The following is an 18,070-nucleotide window of genomic DNA, read 5'->3' on the forward strand; positions in this document are numbered from 1 at the left end:
TACTCTGTTACCACACTTCTCTCATGAAATACAGCCTTAGAACAGTGTGATGTCTACTTCCATCCTTCCTTAATACACACATCAAAGCAGGAATCGCATAATTAAGAAAGATCTTTGCAATGAGATGACAAGATTTTCCAGTGTTTCTTCACTCTGTTGCTCCAGTAAGAAGGATCATCCCTGATGGGTAACTAGCTAGGGGAACATCTCTAGGTCATTCCTGGTGACAGGGAAAAGGCAGGACTTTGCTTTGAATGTTCACCATTTGAGCTCATTTTAATTTCCTCTCCTGGTAGGACAGAGCACTGCTTCAAGCCTTTGCCTAACCCTGGGACTTTCACCTGGTGAGTCATTTAGCAGCTGCACTGCTAGAGAATGTCACTGCTGCAGCAGGGAACTCGCAGTCCCATGCAAAATATTCAAGTATATCTTGCTCCCTCAAAGCGATCACAGTTTAAGCATCAGTCACAAAGAGAAAGTAGAATTTGAAGTGTGGGCTCTGTTTGGCCACCAGGCAACCAATTTCTTTGTTGGCATATAAAAACTGCTCTTGCAGATGAGGTACAAGAATGAAAGCAGTGTGAAAAAGGCAAGAAAACACAATGATATGGGGGTAATTAATCGATGTAAATGGGGGTGGAGTAGAACCGTGTCAACATCATTAGATGAGGCAGCAGCTCAGCAGTTTCAGATTTTGCATTTCCAGAATGAAAGAATCAATCCTATCAGAAAAAAAAAATCATCTAAAAATATTTCACAGTGAAATTAAAGTAGGAAAAAGATCGATACTATAAATTGCTGTATTCAAATGATCATTGAATTAAGACATGTACGGCCAGGGGTCCAAATTTCTCCCCTTGCCATGAATTTTCTCTGTTATCTACGAATCACATCGTACCCTTATCTCCGTTATGCTATGTCATTGGTTTGGTAAGGTTCAATAAGTCTAATCATACAGGGTCTTCAAGTTTCAGTTTCACAGAAGTGTGTACAAGTGTCTTGCTCCTTTATCTGACGCAGAGTTCAGCATCATTCCCTGGTCTCAGGTATACTGTAAGTGATATCCAATACATCACTAACATTTTGCTAGTGTGTTAATAAATAAAAAAAATAATGTAAGATATATAGCTCTTGATTGGAAGTATAGTACTAGGCAGCTGGTACAGAGAAACTTTAATCGCTGCCATGAAAAGCCACAAGGGAGATTTTAGTGTTAACTGGATGTGGAAGAAAATGGAACATATGAGAGTTCATGCATGCAAGTTTCACTGGGGATAGGGTTTCATATTTTTTTTAGCCCATCACAATCTGTGACTCAAAAGCCTTGGGCAAAACCTATCTAGTGAACCATCATCACTACAAAGCAACTTGCCTTTTAACTCTGTCGAATGCTATTTTATTCATTTCCAATTGAAAACACCTCTGGAGACGCATATAAATTCATTGGGCCCTCTCTAAACTGGCCTCATACTCCAAGGAAAGCTTGAGCATTGCGATGTTTGAATCATAAGACTAATGATGTGATACAGCTAAACTCAGATGGACTGCAGAATATGTAGCAAGCAAATCAAAATTCATTTAGCATCAGCAATACTGGGTTGTTACAGTCAATAATGTTTTACCTTCCCAGCAGCCACATTTTTACAACAGCTACCTACTTGCATCATCAATGTCTTTTGATGTAGGGAAAGCAAAAGCTTAAAGAAAAAGAAACTCAAGAAAGCAGAATCATTAATCTGTGTTGATTTCTGCTAGATCCACCGAGGAGAACCATAGGAGTTTGCCTATATTGTATTTTGAGCCATTAAAAAGAGTCTCATCAAAAGGCAATGTGCACTTACGTGTTAATTCATACGTCGTTAATGCAGAGCTGCTGTTCACTGTCTTGAAGCTGCTTTGGGCTATTCAGGGTAAGCAAAGCAGAAAGCTTGTTACAGTGCACGGAAACAGTTATTGCAAATGATGTACAGCAGAGACAGAGGCAAATGATGCAGCGCACACATACACAATTTGAGCTTTAGGACCATACCTTGAAGGGCAATAAAACCACATCACTCTTGTAACACATCAAAAGCATCTCACTCACACGGGTTCTTTCATTTCCTCCTCAAACAGAGTATCTCACAAATATACAACATAGAAATGTTCTGACTCCTAGATTAAATAGAATAAATGAGTAAAAAGGAAACAGTTTCTAGGGGGGGATCTCTCAACACTGTATTGCATTCTTATTTCTCAACATGCAAAATTCAGAACATGAGGAGCTGCAGGGTAAAGACCTGGAACACGGGCCACAAAGAACAAACACTTACAATAGGACAAGACCTGATTCTTTAAATGTATGTTAGATTTCCCACAGTTTCACTTACAGAATTCAACATTCCTGCTGTGAACAAACTGTAATAATATGCTAAGCTGTGCAAAACTGCAGGTCAGTGAGGAACAGAGGTGTACTAAGGTTAACACTGTCATATTATGAGGAGAAAGAGGGAAGTTTATATTAAAATACTCATCTCCAACCCTTTTGTTCTCTCTTGACTCCCTGGAGAAGTACAGCAAGGTGTTTTCTACTATACAGCTATTAGGGACATAGCTGCAGGGCCAGCCAAGAAGAGGGAAGAGAGGAAAACAGTAGGCTTTACAAGCTCCATGAGACTAGAGAGCATCCAAAGTCATTATTTTATGACAAAACACACAACCAATCATTTGGCTTTGTATGCAAAAAACAACAATTGTGCACACCCTACACCTATAGGAGTTTTACTTCTCTCCTCTGGTTAAAACTCTGTACTCTCCCAGGACTCTCGTTCAGAGCTGATGATGTAAACGAGGGCAGAGTTAGAAGCTTATGCTACATTTAAAACATCCACTTTTTTCACACCCACACAAAAATCATCCTTGCTTTTGTAGAAACCATTTTTATGGGTTCAGGGAAACACGGAAGTCAATAAAAGATATTAAAATAGTCTTACTCAGCCATATTCTGCTGCTCATAGAGTATTATCTTATTCTGAATATTCCACTGACATCAAACAGGACAAAAGCTGGTCCTGCCCTGAGCATGCCTCATTGCTGGGCTGTACATGTAAGGTTACTGAGTGCTCACATCTTTACCTCCCATCACCTTATTCTGCCTATTCTTCCATCTGATTATCTTTCTATCCTTTGTCTAAAAGTCCTTTTCATTTTTCTATTATCCCCTTCCCTCTCTTTGGAAAGGTTCTTTCCATGTGAGCCAAAAAAAAAAAAAAAAAATAGTGGCCAACACAGCAAGCATGCACCTTCTTGCTCATTTTTGCTATTTTCTTCCAAAACAGGGACTAGCACTTCAAAATTTTAGAAGTGCTACTTAAAATTTCTCCTCATCTGTTTTCTTATACTGCAAAGAGAAAAACAAAATGTCAATTATAAAAAAAAAAATTAGAAAATAGCAAGCAGAGGAAAATGAAGTTCCCCTCTTTTTCATCTGATGGCAGAACAAAGAACCAGGGTAATCATCCAGTGGAGACAGCAGAAAGTAGGAAATCAGAGGGTACATGGAGGACAGAACATCAGTTCAAGCATGATGGCACAGATTAGAGTGCACCATTACAAGTGATGCCGATCATACAGAAGTTAATAGCATTTTCCAGCATCTTCACTCTGAATGTGTAAAACCCAAATTATCCCCAGCACTCTTGGACACAATTGTGTGCTCTTTCCATGTGGTAAGAGTGCACATAATGTCTGTGCACAGACAGATTTTGGAATATTATAGTGTCCAAAATATAGGCTTACGTGTGAGCTCTGCTCTTAAAGCTGAAGGGTTTTTGATGGTTTTGGATTCTGTTCCAGACCCGGTGTCGTAGTCCAGCTCCCGATAGTAGATGCGGTATCCCAACAGCAAGCCGTTCAGACTCTCAACTTTAGGTGGCTGAAAAACATCCACACAAAGAACACTCTTGTTAAGACATGCTCAGCAACAAGCATCAGACACAACAGACAGGAGCTGGCACCAGTTCTGCACAAAGGGACGCAGTGCTCTCTGGTGAAAACAGCCATTAGCAATGTACAAACTCGTGCAATGGGAAAAGCACAAGTTAAAGGCAACTTTGATGATTTCTCTCAGCTGTGGCAATTACAAAAGGCTCTTTACTTAAAAATTGATGTCTAATGCACTTCTCTAAGAGATAAGCTGCTTTCCTTCTTGGTCCAAAGAAATTTGTGTGATAAAGTACATAAACAGATCACTGAAAACGCATGTCGCTAGTCTCCAATGCAGCAAACCATTATTTCACTTCTTCTGAGGTGACAAAAATAAATTATTTTGCCGAAGACAAGCTATTTTCCTTGGGGACTGTTCATAGACTATTCTTCATTTGGCAATGTTTTACTGAATGACCGAGGAGAAAATAACCAAAAATTGGTATACTCTGGCTTTAATTAGGAAGATTAAAATAGGCATCAGAGAGACTTTTAGAGAGGAGTCACAGTATGATGAACTCCGATGAGTTGCATAGTTTTCCCATGTGTGCCATGGGAAAACCTAGGTCTCCTCCACAACAGCTTGGAGCAGCACTCTACATGTGACCATTGAGATGACCCAAATGCACGTGTTTACTCCCCTGAAACATGCTGCTAGATGTCCAAAGACCTCAGCAAGGATTCTTCAGCGGTCCCTCACATCTTCCTTAAACTACAGATATACAACCAGTATACTAAAAGGAGCTTTTTGTCTGAATGGCTTAATTAAGGACAAGCAAAGAGATTCTTCATGTTTGGGAAAAAATGATTTTTATGAGTCTAATGCAGGCTAAGAACTGCAGAGAAGAAAAGATGCCCTGAGCCATTTATCTTCTAAAGATTCTTGTACTGAAATTTAAGGGGCTGAAAGGATAAATGAAAAGGGTTTTAATGATGATCTTGCCTTTAATCCAGGAAGATCCCTAGCAGTCTTGAGAACTTTACTACAGAAACCTTCGGTCCATCATTAAAAAATTAACCACTGGTGTGATACACTGTTAGAGTATAAGGTAATACCACATGTAATTTTAATGCAGAAAGTAAGAAGAATATTTTTACAGGAAAGAATGCAGATATTTGGTAATAACCTAACACTCTGCTTCCAGAAATGACAAGAATCTTCCATTACTTCCTCAGGACAGTAAAGATAAGAAATGGCTGTCCTGTCTCCTTGGAAAGAAGTTTTCTTTGGGCAACGGCTGAAGGAATTAAGTAGAAAGACTGTAGTTTATGGAAGAAAAAAAAATATATATATATATATATGTGATCCAGTGTATATAACAAACACCAAACCACCGAGAAAAGGAGCAGAAACTGCTCTTGCAAGAAGCCTTCTTCTTTTGCAGTTGTCCTGCCCAGAATCTGCTGAAAGCAATCCAAAAATTCCCAGGATCTTGCTTTACTTGCTACGCATGGAGAACCTCATTCATCATGATGTTTCATGCTCATTATTGTGCTCCATCCTTTGCAGAAGTTTTGACTGCCTTTCACTATTATTTAGCAATTTTATTACAGAATGATCCAGGAACACAAGATTGTGATGGACCTTGGGAATCATCAAGATGAGGCCTTCGTGACTGCAGAAAACAACTAGTTAAAGTCCTTTTCAGAAACAGAGCAAGCTCCACCAGAAAACAAGCTAATTTTTCTGCTTCCTAGTATTTCTTTGGAAAGTGATTCCAAACCTCCCTACTTGGGTGGTTAGAAAACTTCATTAAATTTCTCATCTAAATAATTCAGAGCAAGTCTGTAACCATTTGTTCCTCTGCTAACATTGTCTTTCGGGTTAAATTGTTCTTCTCCCTATAGGGTGTTTACTCCTTTGTTATATTTAAAAGAAGAGCAACCATACCCCCTCTCAGAGTCCATTTTACAAGGGAAATAAATCAACCTCTTGTACAAAAACCTCTTCTAGTCACAGGTTGAAGCCCTGGTGCAAGGGACTGAACAAATAAACTAAACGAAGCGACAGCCTTGTCCACGGCTGCCTGCCACCATCACTCATGGACCAGCTGAAATGTTCTCCTCTGCAAGACGGAGAAGATGAGATATTGTTTATTGGCAATTACTAGCATATGTAGCATGATTTTGATTTTTTTCCCCTCCTTTTTCAATCTCATGATTTTCCTTTTTAGTTTTCTATACTATAGTGAAGCTGCTTTAGCCCTGATGGTTTTGGAGGTGACGATTCTAATGGCACTGCACAGTCATCTGGCAAGGAGGATTCAAACCACAAACCCAAGGGCTGTTTTTTACACAGACAGGGTAAAGGGAGACATTGTCCTACCCAGATAGTACATTGCCACAAAGGAGGAGAAAGCAGAAAAAAAGAAACAATATTATAAAGCCTGTCCATTGTGGAAAAAAACTTCGCAGAATTAAAAAAAAAAAAGAGTATATATTACACGGATTTGTATTTCAGTTAATTATTATCTAGAAGGAAGGTGCTCTTGGAAGGATTCAATGTCTTTTTCTATTTAAACTTTTAATCAAAAACATTTTTTTACTTAAAAAAAAAAAAAGTTGAGGTAGAAATCCTACAGAATCTTAAAAGGAAAACACTACTGAAGCTGTTCCTCCCTACCCTGCCATACAGCTGCTAAGAGATAAAGCTTAATTCCTCACTGCAGTACAACACTGATTTTGTTGATAGCAGGCATTGTTTTCTTACGCTTTCATGTGATTCTCCATTTTTCCCCTTCTTTAAATTTAGGACAGGAAAGCTCAGAAAATAAATGGCTTGAAATCTGTCTTTCTCCTTGCCACAGAAATGATGATTCTCTCCTGAAAAGGGTACTCTGCTAAAAGGTCAGGTCTTCCCCTTCCTGTGTGTCTCTCATGGACAGAAGTCTGCTTTTGATGTAATGGATTATTTAGGGTTTTGTATGAAGGCCTGAGGGATCTGCTGAAACAGGTAAAATGATTATGAGTGGCAGGCCATAATGCTGTACAGAATTAAGAGAAACAGTTTAGAGCTCTTGAAAAAAAAGAAAGAAAACAATGTAAGTTTGAATAATTGCTGTCTCTATGGTAGAAGCAGAATAGTACGTAACCCTGACGTTAACTATAACATCCTCCAGAACATTTGAAATAACCTTGCATTATTGATACAGCAGACCGCAATGGAAATTACTTATTTTCTTCCTACTTTAAATTTAAAAATAATGGACTGATTGGACCAAGCAGCTGAAAGCACAGATAGTGCATCTAGAGTTTGTTTTGTGAATTATTAACACAGCTCAAAGTTAAAAATTTAGCTTTGCTTGGAAATCTGCTCTCCCATTTAGCTTGACTGCTGTTTTCAGTTTACATTATTTCTTAAACACTGCTGTGAAACAACTTCTTAATTGGAGGCTATTGTGGGACTTGAAGATTTTTGTTTATTTGAAAAATATAGTACGGCTGAATTACCAGGACCTATTAATATACATGTAGTAATGACATATAATCGCCCACAACTCCCTTGAGATGGCTCTGGCACAACAACCCCATTTCATTTTCATGAAATAAAAAGCATCCAATTACCTAAACAACCACCTATTTCACATTAACTACACACCAATAATCAGTCAATTGGGGGAATGTTTATTTCTACAGTACATCATGCCTCACATTCTCTTTGTCCTTTTTTTTTGGCATACCTTTTCTTTCACTGTGGGCTTTATTCAGAAGTGGGGCGACAGATTTACATCTCTCCACAATTCCTTTGGTAAAACCGTTCAACATGTCTCCTATTTGTTCAACATGCTGTAAGCAATGTTGTTACTTAGTATTATGCTGCATGAACTTGGGCCAGCAACCCAGTAGTAGAGCCAGGCATATTTTTAAAGTGCTTCTGCACAGCAATAAACAGACCCTCATACATACATTTTTTTCCAAAATGCAAGGAGCCCCATCTGTACCGTAAACGCATATGTACATTTTTCACTCTAATGCAATCTGTCCAAAGCTGTCCTTATTACGTGTGTGGGACATTGTCTCAGGAGTAGGGTGGGCAGAGGCTTTGCAGCAGAGGTTACAGATAACGTGCAGTACCCCACTGGGTTCCCTCTATTAATGCTTACTCCACAAAAAGAAGCCTCAGGCACTGGGTCACAAAATGTTCCGGCATATCCCAGGAGGCCAGTATCAGATTGAAAGATAAAGGAAGGCACAGGAAAGACGTATATAAAATGCAGACTCGGCACGAATTCTTTCACGTCCAACTCAGACATATTACGGAGCGCTGAAACTTGCTTTCCTCTACTCTGAAGAAATCTCAGCTTTTAGCCCTCAGAAAGCCAAAAGGGCATGTGGAGCTCCTCAAAGTATGAGCAGGGTATCAGGCACAGCATACACTTCTGATTACTTCAGCAGCTGAAGGAGGCAGTATGCAATGTGAACAGCAGTGAGCTTTTCCTGATCCTCACCAATACCACACGCTATTAAACGCTCTCAATGTAAAGATGCACATCTATTGTGCAACAATGAAAGGACAGGAGAATCTGTAAAAGTAATAATCTTGGGCATCTCTAGAGAAACTCTTACCTCCCAAGATTTTCCTCACAGGGTACAAAGTAAAAGCAACAGAAATTCCTATCCATCACCAAAATATATGCCCAGAGCAGGAAACCAGGGAAGTAGCTGCAGTCCTTCACCTTTACTACACTCCTTCCAGCTCAGAAAAACAGCCATTGCGATGAACCATTGCGGCCAACAAGAAACATCATGATTTTGCATTTTACCTACCTGCCATTGCACAAGGACAGATGAAGTAGTGTGGGGAGTTACTAACACAGAACTGGGTGGCTCATCTGGAACTAAACGAGAGACACAAAAAGGTAACCAAAACAGTTATAGCAACAGGGTGAAAAAGAGGCAGCTTATTCATCAAATTCTTTTTCTTCACTGCTGAAAAAAGTATTCTATCCCAGTCACTATGTGGTGGGTCTCAAATGCAATGCTGGTGATATGAATATTGCAATCCAGGCAGAAGCCAGCCATTTCTCATACACTCCTTGCTCTACCTGTGGCCTTGGCAACTTGAGTAGGAATAAGAGAAAAGCTCAGGGCATAAATCTGGAGGAAGCTGCATCATGCCAGCTGCTCACAAACAACTAGCTAGAAATTCAAAATGAAGTTAAACCAGCTGAGTGTGTGCTTCAAAGCATGAACGAACCGCTCCGAAATTTTCCATGACATTTTTGCCATAGTTGGGGCAAGCCCACATTGTTGTTAAGAGTCTATGTCATGCCTTCCCAGGTTATTTTAATTAGGACAGCTTGATTTACCATGGGTTAACCCATTCCTGTGCCCATGGCCTGTAACACATCTGCACACACTCCAGCAGCTCACGTACAAAGAAGGGAAGGCTTATCAGGAGCTGACAGCCCTCTGCAGTGTAATGCTCTAGTGGCAGCACCAGGTTTGCTCAGCAGAATAAATGTTCACAGTTTGTTAAGGAGGTGAGAAGCTTTCACAGCCTTTCCCAGTTGCATTGTGAGGAGGTCAAGCACAACTCTGGATTCACTGCACTGGATTCAGCACAACTCTGGATTTGAATTTCAGTTCAAAGAGAATTGAAAATAAAATTCCGAATTCCAAAAGAGTGAGTCAGTATTGCCTCATTAGTAACAGTTACAGCCTGCACCACGCAGCAGCTCTTGTTCAGGAAGGTGGAGAGTCAAGCTGCCTTTAAAAGGCTGCTAGGCACATCATTTCTTCAGGTACTACAAAAATACTTGTTTAACTTAGGACACCCCCAAGCTCTGTCCTGTTTTTCTAATTTCAAGAACACATTCTTTAAACATTCCTCGGCAAGAAATTTTCCTATTTTTACATCTCCATGTCCTATTTGACTATTCATTGCTTGTGCTGTATTAAATACTAAATCTGAGCACTGTATAAATACATGTATCCCAATATTACGCTACTTCCCAGGCTAAGGGTAAATGCCAATGCTTTTTCTCACTTTGCAGAGTTCATTTCTCCATTGGTAGTCCCATTCAAGACATCAGAGCTAATTCTGCATTCAGGCATTGGCTTTATACAATCAAGGAATTAGAAGCTGATCTCTAAGGCTAAAAATAAAAGCCTTGTCAATGTCATTCACAGTTTATTAGTCCTGATCTGCAGGATTAAATGCTCGTGTTTCCAGGAGCTTCGTGCTCTTTCTTACTTATACCTCAGCAATTTTGCCGTACTGCAGAGTGATGTGGATTGTGAGTGAAAACAATTGAAGAAACTTCTTCAAATGTATTCACGGTTCTACATTTATTTTTAATGATCTCCTGTAAATTATTCAATTTCTGCAAAGATAATGGTTAGTGCAGAGTTTGGAAGCCAATCAAACGGAGTTTAATTCCATTTGGAGACTCCTGAAAGTATGATTCATTCTGGGGGCACAGCAGGACGCTTAAGACTGTCTGTTATTAATTCAGCCCAACCTCGTTACTACCTGTATCAATCTCCTATGAACAAAACCACGTTTGATGTTGAATCTTCACTCCAGGCACCGTGGAGATCACATTGCAGAGGGTTCAGCAAACCCAGGAGCACACCGGAGCACCCATCCCATGGCAATGTCCCCAAACTGCCTCTCCTCTGTGCTTACCATCCTGCAGAGTTGTGACTGCTTCAGTCTCCGTGCTGAAGTCACTGTCTCCGATATCGTTGGTTGCTTTCACTCGCAGTTTGTAAGAGGTGAATGGATTCAGGCTGTGGAACATAACAATAAGGCATCTACGAAATCTCCATGCATCATCACAAATTGCTTCATAACAAGCTCTAAAGACAGCCTGCCCATTGGCAGCTTCTCTTCCCCACGCCACCTTTTCTTTGCAGCCTCCCCCAGCTTCACCAGGACGTGGGGGTGTTCACACCCTCAGTGCCACCAGCATCTTCTCAGATTGCCTTGGGCCTGAATTCTTAAAAACACATGTGGATTCAGAGCTGAATCACACTCCAGAAAACAGCCATTAAGGTGCAGTGCATGGAGCAACCTATGACTGCTCTGCTGCATGGGGATGCAAAACCTGGCTTTCATGGTGCTGCATAAGCTTTGCCTGAGATATCCTCTGAACACACCAGCAGGTTTGCTCATCCTCAGTGCACAGAGAGGGAAGACAGGCACAGAGGAGGCAGGTGATGTGCAGGGTCAGCCAGTGAGTCAGGATGAAGTTGGCATTGGAATTCAGAGCGCCAGCCTTCTGACTAATCCTCTACAGCACGCCGTGTGATCAGCGTGTTTTATTCCTACTGAATTTTAAATTAATGTTATTACCTAGATTATTTAATAAAGACAGTAACAACAGGTTCCCTGCAGCTCTTTTATCGACACAGGGCTTTAAGATATGCAAAGAGCGATTTCCAGCTGACATAACCTTAGCAAAGATTCTTCTGGCTTGGTTTGGCAGGGAGAAGGTGTGGGGGAGGCTGCCTTTTGATTCACATGCAGAGTAGAAATGCAGAGCTGTAAGTTATGGGGGATTTATCTGATTAATTGGAAGTGTCTAGCCACCAGCTGGCAGATGTAACACTGACTACAACCCAAGTAAAGATGCTTGTAAGGAATGATTAAACATCAAGAGATAATGCATTCTGATGGGCAGCACTCTAGCACCATGCACATACTACTCTTCTGAACTTTCACAAGAAAATGCTTTTAGCAAGGGAGGGAAGAATGTTTTCAGCACTACCACCCTATTAGGGCACCATTACTTACCTACAGCAACTTTAATAATTTGAATCATCTTCCTTGAAATACAGATCTTTTGTTTTCAGTAATGACAATGTCATGTCTAAAGGACACAGTTGGTCTCCTTGATTTTAGAAGTTTTGACTGGAAAGATACTGGGTATAATTCAGGGTGGGTATAACACCTCCAGGGTTAATGAATCAGGTTTATATCTGTACAATAATTGTCAGTTTTTCTTTCTTTATTTTTTTTTTCTGCACAGTCAGACAAAAGGATACCAATGTATCTGCATCTTCTGGCACATGACCAGAGAGCAGCCATATGTCACAGCCACTGATATTTTTATAACAGACCTGAAAAATCTGTATCTGAATGCTTTGAGCTGAGTATTTTGCAAAAGCTCTCAGCCTTTCAGAAATAATCTGATTTGTACTAGTTGGTCAATAGAAGAAATGGACAGCAAAACAAGTACCTTCTCATAGACACTCAATTGTTTTCACAGATGTTACAAGGACTTTAATTACAACAGCATTGCTGAGGATATAATGAAGCCTGAATAACAAAGTTGAGACATTCTGATGCTATCTATAAACTTTAATATGGAAAACACAGATAAAAATGGTTCTCATTTCATCTGGAAAAGCTTATATAGAGATAATTGCAATGCAGCATTAAGAGTGGATTTTAACATCAGTCACTAAAGAAAGGATTTTTTACTAGTTGTATTTTACAGAGCACTGCATAGCTACATATGCTTTAGCCTGAGTAGCATTATCTACCATGCTGAGCTTTCAGAAGGGTTCAAAAAGATGCACTGCAATTCAAATTTAATTAGATTTATTGCATGACCTTCAGCAAATCTCTGAATTGCTTTTCATAACACCACCTCTACAATGGGATCGGTGACCCTCACTTAACCTGTCTCCCTCAAAAAGACCGTGAAGCTGAGTGATGCTAGCTTTGGCCTTCTAACTGCTCTAAGTGGAAAGCACTGGAATTTCCATGCCAGGTTCATACGGTACCTTTCAATGATGCAGGATGTTGCGTCATGGCTGATCGAAGAGGAATAGGTTTGCCAGTCTCCGTTTGGCAGCTCTCGCACTTGCACCGTGAAATACCGTATTGGTGAAGATCCGTCACTTCCAGGGACCCACTTCAACTGCAGGCTCCGTGCTGACACATCCGACTGGGGGGTCGTCAGCTGCCTGGGAGGTGCTGGCCGTTCTGCAATTAAACCATAAATTGGTATTGCCTTGAGAGGCTATTCAAGCTAATAGAAAATGTGATAGCATAATTGGATTTTCATAGTGGTAATGCCACAGGAGACTGAACTTTTGGATTTGCCCCATGAAGTATAAAAGCCATCCCATTCCTTAAACTTCTGCAGAAAAGATGAGCAGTAAAACTGATTCTTATCTCCCTGCATAAAAGGTCATAACTGAACATACACTTTGCTAGCAGCAGACCTCAAACTTTTGAGGGTCATAACCTGGCAGGTTAAGAAAGAAGCATCAGGAGCAGCAGCCAAGCAAAGCAAAGCAGTCTTTAATGAAACTCAGGTGTGCTCCCAGGTACAACTGCTCTTTGACAGATCTTGCCTGTAAACTAGCTCACTTTTTAACCTGTGCTTTCTGCTTGGTACCAGGGGACTGTGTTCTCTCTGTGCTACATTGCATCCTCTTCTGCCACCTGCTCCCCAGTCAAGGCATGAAGAAGAGGAAGGGATGAGCTGGAACAGGCTGGTGTGTAGCACAGTCCAAGTCCACAACTTACAGTCCATCCCAATACCTGCTTCAGTTCACTTCCAGACCTCCCCTCTTCTTCCCTTCTCATTTACTAACTTCGAATCTGCAAAGTCAGACCAGCCAGTGCCAATGTTGAGGGAGATCTCCCCGAAGTCATCAACAGTACACCTTTAGACAAGGCAAGGAATGGCAACGCAGGTGTGAGCATGCCAGTCCCCAACTGTTTCAATATAGATCTCCTTTCCCATCACTGTGTCTCTGCACTCCATCGATTTCAATAGAGAAACTCTATAGAGTGAGGAATAATTGTTTAATTGTTTATCATGAAGATTATTGATTCTGATTAAAATGTGTGGCATGTAATAAAGCAGAAATTGATTGGAGACACTGCAGTGACTTGCTTTTGAGAAGCAATTCAATTCAACTTCATCAGCACTCGTTTCCATAAACATCCCTCTGATGGCATGATTCCTCACAGCTCTGTATGGCGAGCACATTATTTGTTTGCCATCCCCTAAAAACATTTCCTATATGTTTTGGCACCTCTCTGCAGCATGCTCTTGCTGTCATCGGTGCCAAAAGATTTGTAAGCTATTAGCTGTAGGAAGCCCTCAGTGCCAGCTGCCTGCGATCCAGAGTACAATGCAAAAGGTCAATGCCTTACACTGACAGGCTGAGACAGGTATTCAGGGTTATTCTATCAAAGGAAGTGAGTGTTATGTGGGGATTTAATACTTTCTGCTGATAAGCTTTAACCAGCTTGCAGTTTTGGGCAGGTCAGATCTTGCAGTCAGTCTCCCATGACTGGGTTTCCTTCTGCTGCTAATGGGAGATCTTAAAATCTCCTATATTGCAAGATACACTTTGTGACTGTTTGTACAAAAGCATTAGTATAAAGAGTTTATTTATGGGAATTTAGCCACAAGCAAATGTTCAGGTGAGCTGTTTGTGCAGGAATGTAAGGCCAGGCCATATGATTCAATGGACTCCTTTTAATTTCTTGCTACATTTACATCTTCTGACTCAGTTCTGCCTGGGTCCCTGGTGCTAACTAGTCTGAAGGGTATCATGCCATTATGTAGATCCAGAGCTCTACAGAAGCATGTCTGGAGAATACAGCTACAATACAGCTCAGGACCTGTAAATCAGAGGTATCATTGTAAAATATAACGCTTTATATTGGGATTACTGCAGGAATTTAAAGGGCAAGAATAAGTGACCAATTTTGCTGATCTTTGAGGGAATTTTCATGCCTGCTTACCTCACTATCAAGGACAACAAGGATATTAATGTGTTTTTATTAATGGAAAGTAAGTATCTTTTTACTCTAGAATATTTATTATGTATACAAGTTCCAGGCTTGTTTGTTTGTTTACTTGTTCACAGAATAGCTGTGCTAGATAAATTTCTTTATCATCTCCTCACACTGATCTTGTTGATGTAAGATTATACATTTTTCTCTCTACACTTTACATATGGGATCACTTCAGTTAACTCTCAGTGCCTTGGGACTCAGTTCCATAGCACGCGCACAGACACAGTAGAGCCATCCATCAAAAAGAGAAAGTTCCTTTTATTTTATGACTTGCCTATTCAAGATAACCCTAAAGCACTGACAGCAACAAGGGATCATTGTTCCCGCAGTGGAGCTGGGAGTTCTGCCTTGAGCTATTGTGTATCCAGCAACAGCCTGTGCATGGCCTGGGAAATCTGAGCAAATTTTGTTGAAAAGGAGAGGCTCTGAGCTTTGAGTATTCACTTTATTGGGCATGCCTTTTTTTTTTTTTTCCCCTGAAACTTATACATTTGACTTTAAACTTCCACTTTGACAGCAGTCAGACAGGGGTGGAAGAAACCTTGAGCTGATAAATCTGCTTGATGGACAGTATCTTTAGCAGAGGCACTTTAAGTTTCCTAATACAGCTCTAGAGGTTCTTTCTCTAAGGACTGCACTGTTACGCACTGGGAAGGCTGCATGTGACCTGGCGAGCTATGTTGGTGGGGATTTTAACACCAACCACACAGGATTTAAGTAGCTGAAATGCAACCCATCCGTTTTCCCTACTGGTGGTTGAGTATCAGGCCAATGACTTCTCTTTTTCAGAAGTGTTATAGGAAAAGAGTAAGGAAGATGTGAGCAAATAGCATGTGAAATCTTTGTTCTTGCACTAACTAATTTGTGGAGTGTAGAAAGGACTTTTAATGAGAGATTGCTTGGTAGTCATATTTTAAGAACCAAAAATTAATATTATTTGTAGTATTATAGTGCAAGTCTTGGGCAAGAGCCAAGACCATGTGCACACACAAAAGTGCTAACAATAGTTGAAAGATGTCTACAGAGGTCTGCTCTAGCTACGTGCTGAAGTGTGCTTCTCTCTGAACGGTGTTTTTATAAATCATGGAAGTTGTATGGTAGTAATATTTGAGGGTGAAGTTTTATTGAAAATCAATATGAAAATTGTACAATTGATCAAGGTGGCACATGGCACGAAGTCCAATGATGCACAAGGGAGTGAGGCTGGTAACATTGCCCCAGCTAGTGTTGACTTCACCAGCTCGAGACCAGATAAATGCTTTGCAGTGGAACATGGCATATAACGCAAGAACAAAATAAAGCCCACACTCTTGTTCTCTACTAATATCTCCTCTTTTAGCTCTGAATGAAAAAAAAATCTTCTCAAACAGAAAATAAAATTTTTCTAACTGTTAGCTCTGGAGATCCATTCTATGACTGGATAATTGAGCTGTTACAGGAGCCAATGCATTAGAAACAAGCAATGATGCAGACCAGATACTGTAATAACTTATATTACTTATAACTTTCACTTTTTGATACATTTATCATAGCATCTGCATTCATTCGCGTACATGGAGCTCTTACTTTCTTCAGGTAGGTTCCCTACAGAACAGAATTTGAGGATGCAGAATGTGAATAACCATTTTACGCCTGATACAAGAAGTAGAAAAATTCTGGACAATCCAGATGCAAACACTCTGCTTGAGTTTACAGCAGTGAAAAGGCCAAAGTAATTACTAACACACTAGGTCGGACTGAGGTATAATGGAGGAGCCACATGAAGAAATCCTGCAACATCACCGACTCTCATTTTGTGTTCCCTAATCAATGTAATTCATCCATCATTTACGTTCTTAAGCTTTCAATCTTTCTAGAAAAGAAGAAAGCTGAAAAAAATAAAACTATTTGACTGCAGAAGGAGGCTGCATATGGCCAATATAGCAGCTGATGGAAAAATCAATCTCCAACAGCCCGGCAGGTTAGAAGAACTGCCTCTCATAAAAGTCTGTCTTGCTCACCAGGTTTCTAAAATCATGATGTTGCTATGGTTTGGAGCAGGTTTATGGCGTGAGAAGGAGGAGGTGTACAGGCTGTAGCTTGTTATTAAAATTCCCCTAAGTGCAGCACAGGCTCTCAGGCATGCAACAGAAAGCTCCTCAACCTGTGGCTGCAAGCATTACCTCTCTTCTCTGTCGTGATCACTGTGGCTTCCAGAGGCTCCCCCCAGCCCTGCCTCGTCTTGGCAGACGTCCGAAAGATGTATGCTGACTCAGGGGTGAGGTCTGTAGCAGTAAACTGCCTGACTGTTGAACCAACCTCCACCGTCGTGAACTTGTTAGGGCTGCTGCTGGCCAGGCGGTATGCGATCTGATAACCTGAAATCACAGTGTCAACAGAAGAGAGTAGAGAGGTTAGGATGTTTTTCTAGCAGGAACAAAAGAGCACCAAAACTATTAGTTTATTGTAATTACTTGTTTAACTGGACCAGAACTAAGTAATTTGCTTCCTTTAGGGCTTTAAAACTCTGCTATATGCCAGCCGTCCACAGTCAGGTGCAATACCTTATGGGGAAATTACACACTGCAGCGCACACAAGGGTCCATTCAATATTATCTGCCCTGGAACTGATTTCGCTTTCCATCCTTCATCCCAACAAGACACAAAAACGTATAATCTTTCCTGAGCATACTTGTACCTTTTTGGGCAGGCAATGGAACAAATAGTTTATGCAATTCATCTCACCTGGCTCAGCGAGTTCAAGACAACACTCTCTCTTTCAGCTTTCCACCCAAACACGCACACACACGGCTCTTCCCTCTTACACACACCACAATAGCACTTGTTGAAACTAAAGGTTCTTCGGCTGTTGGATTCCCAAACTGTGCAGCCTTCATAACACCCAAGTAAATGCTTGCCCCTCCTTTTTGCATTTGCCTTTATCTCAGCTCTCTCACTCCCCTGTAACTGTACGGTGAAGGCTGGGACTGGCAATAAAAGCATTTTCCTTCTGTCTTTAAACATTGCTGTCCCTGTCCACACCCCAAGGAAGAAGCCTGCAAGCTGTGAGGTCCCGCTTAAATCATGCTGCACTTAATAATCAATTTTGTGGATGCCTGCAAATGATAGCCCTCATTCCAACCTGCCTGCCTGACGATTACGAGCTCACAGTTTAGCGTGTATTATTAATGATACAACTGTGCAAAGGAGGGCATCCAGAGTTCTCACGCACCGCTAGCAACAACTGGCCCCCATAGAGGGCCTGCCAAATGTTCAAACCCATTCTGTACATCCAGCAATTGAATCAGGCTCTCACTTCTGGAGCTTGATGGTAACTTTCAGTCCAGCTGCTAA

General features: G+C 40.8%; 1 protein-coding gene across 6 annotated transcripts in view; it reads right to left on the minus strand.

Annotated features, from left to right (window-relative positions):
* The window catches only part of SDK1 (sidekick cell adhesion molecule 1), a 393,312-nt gene that overhangs the window by 47,775 nt on the left and 327,467 nt on the right, over nucleotides 1–18,070 (minus strand). For 5 of the 6 annotated variants that reach the window (XM_048061197.2, XM_048061189.2, XM_013174878.3 and 2 more), the window contains 6 exons: nucleotides 16,900–17,094; nucleotides 12,700–12,901; nucleotides 10,595–10,698; nucleotides 8,731–8,801; nucleotides 3,778–3,913; nucleotides 1,842–1,901 (listed from right to left, as the gene is read on the minus strand). In XM_048061197.2, the coding sequence (XP_047917154.2) occupies nucleotides 1,842–1,901; nucleotides 3,778–3,913; nucleotides 8,731–8,801; nucleotides 10,595–10,698; nucleotides 12,700–12,901; nucleotides 16,900–17,094 (768 nt within the window). The remainder of the gene's footprint in view (nucleotides 1–1,841; nucleotides 1,902–3,777; nucleotides 3,914–8,730; nucleotides 8,802–10,594; nucleotides 10,699–12,699; nucleotides 12,902–16,899; nucleotides 17,095–18,070) is intronic. The other variant, XM_048061203.2, reaches the window with a different exon arrangement.

The sequence above is a fragment of the Anser cygnoides genome, chromosome 15 (genome assembly GCF_040182565.1).
Source record: "Anser cygnoides isolate HZ-2024a breed goose chromosome 15, Taihu_goose_T2T_genome, whole genome shotgun sequence".
Taxonomy (NCBI): domain Eukaryota; kingdom Metazoa; phylum Chordata; class Aves; order Anseriformes; family Anatidae; genus Anser; species Anser cygnoides.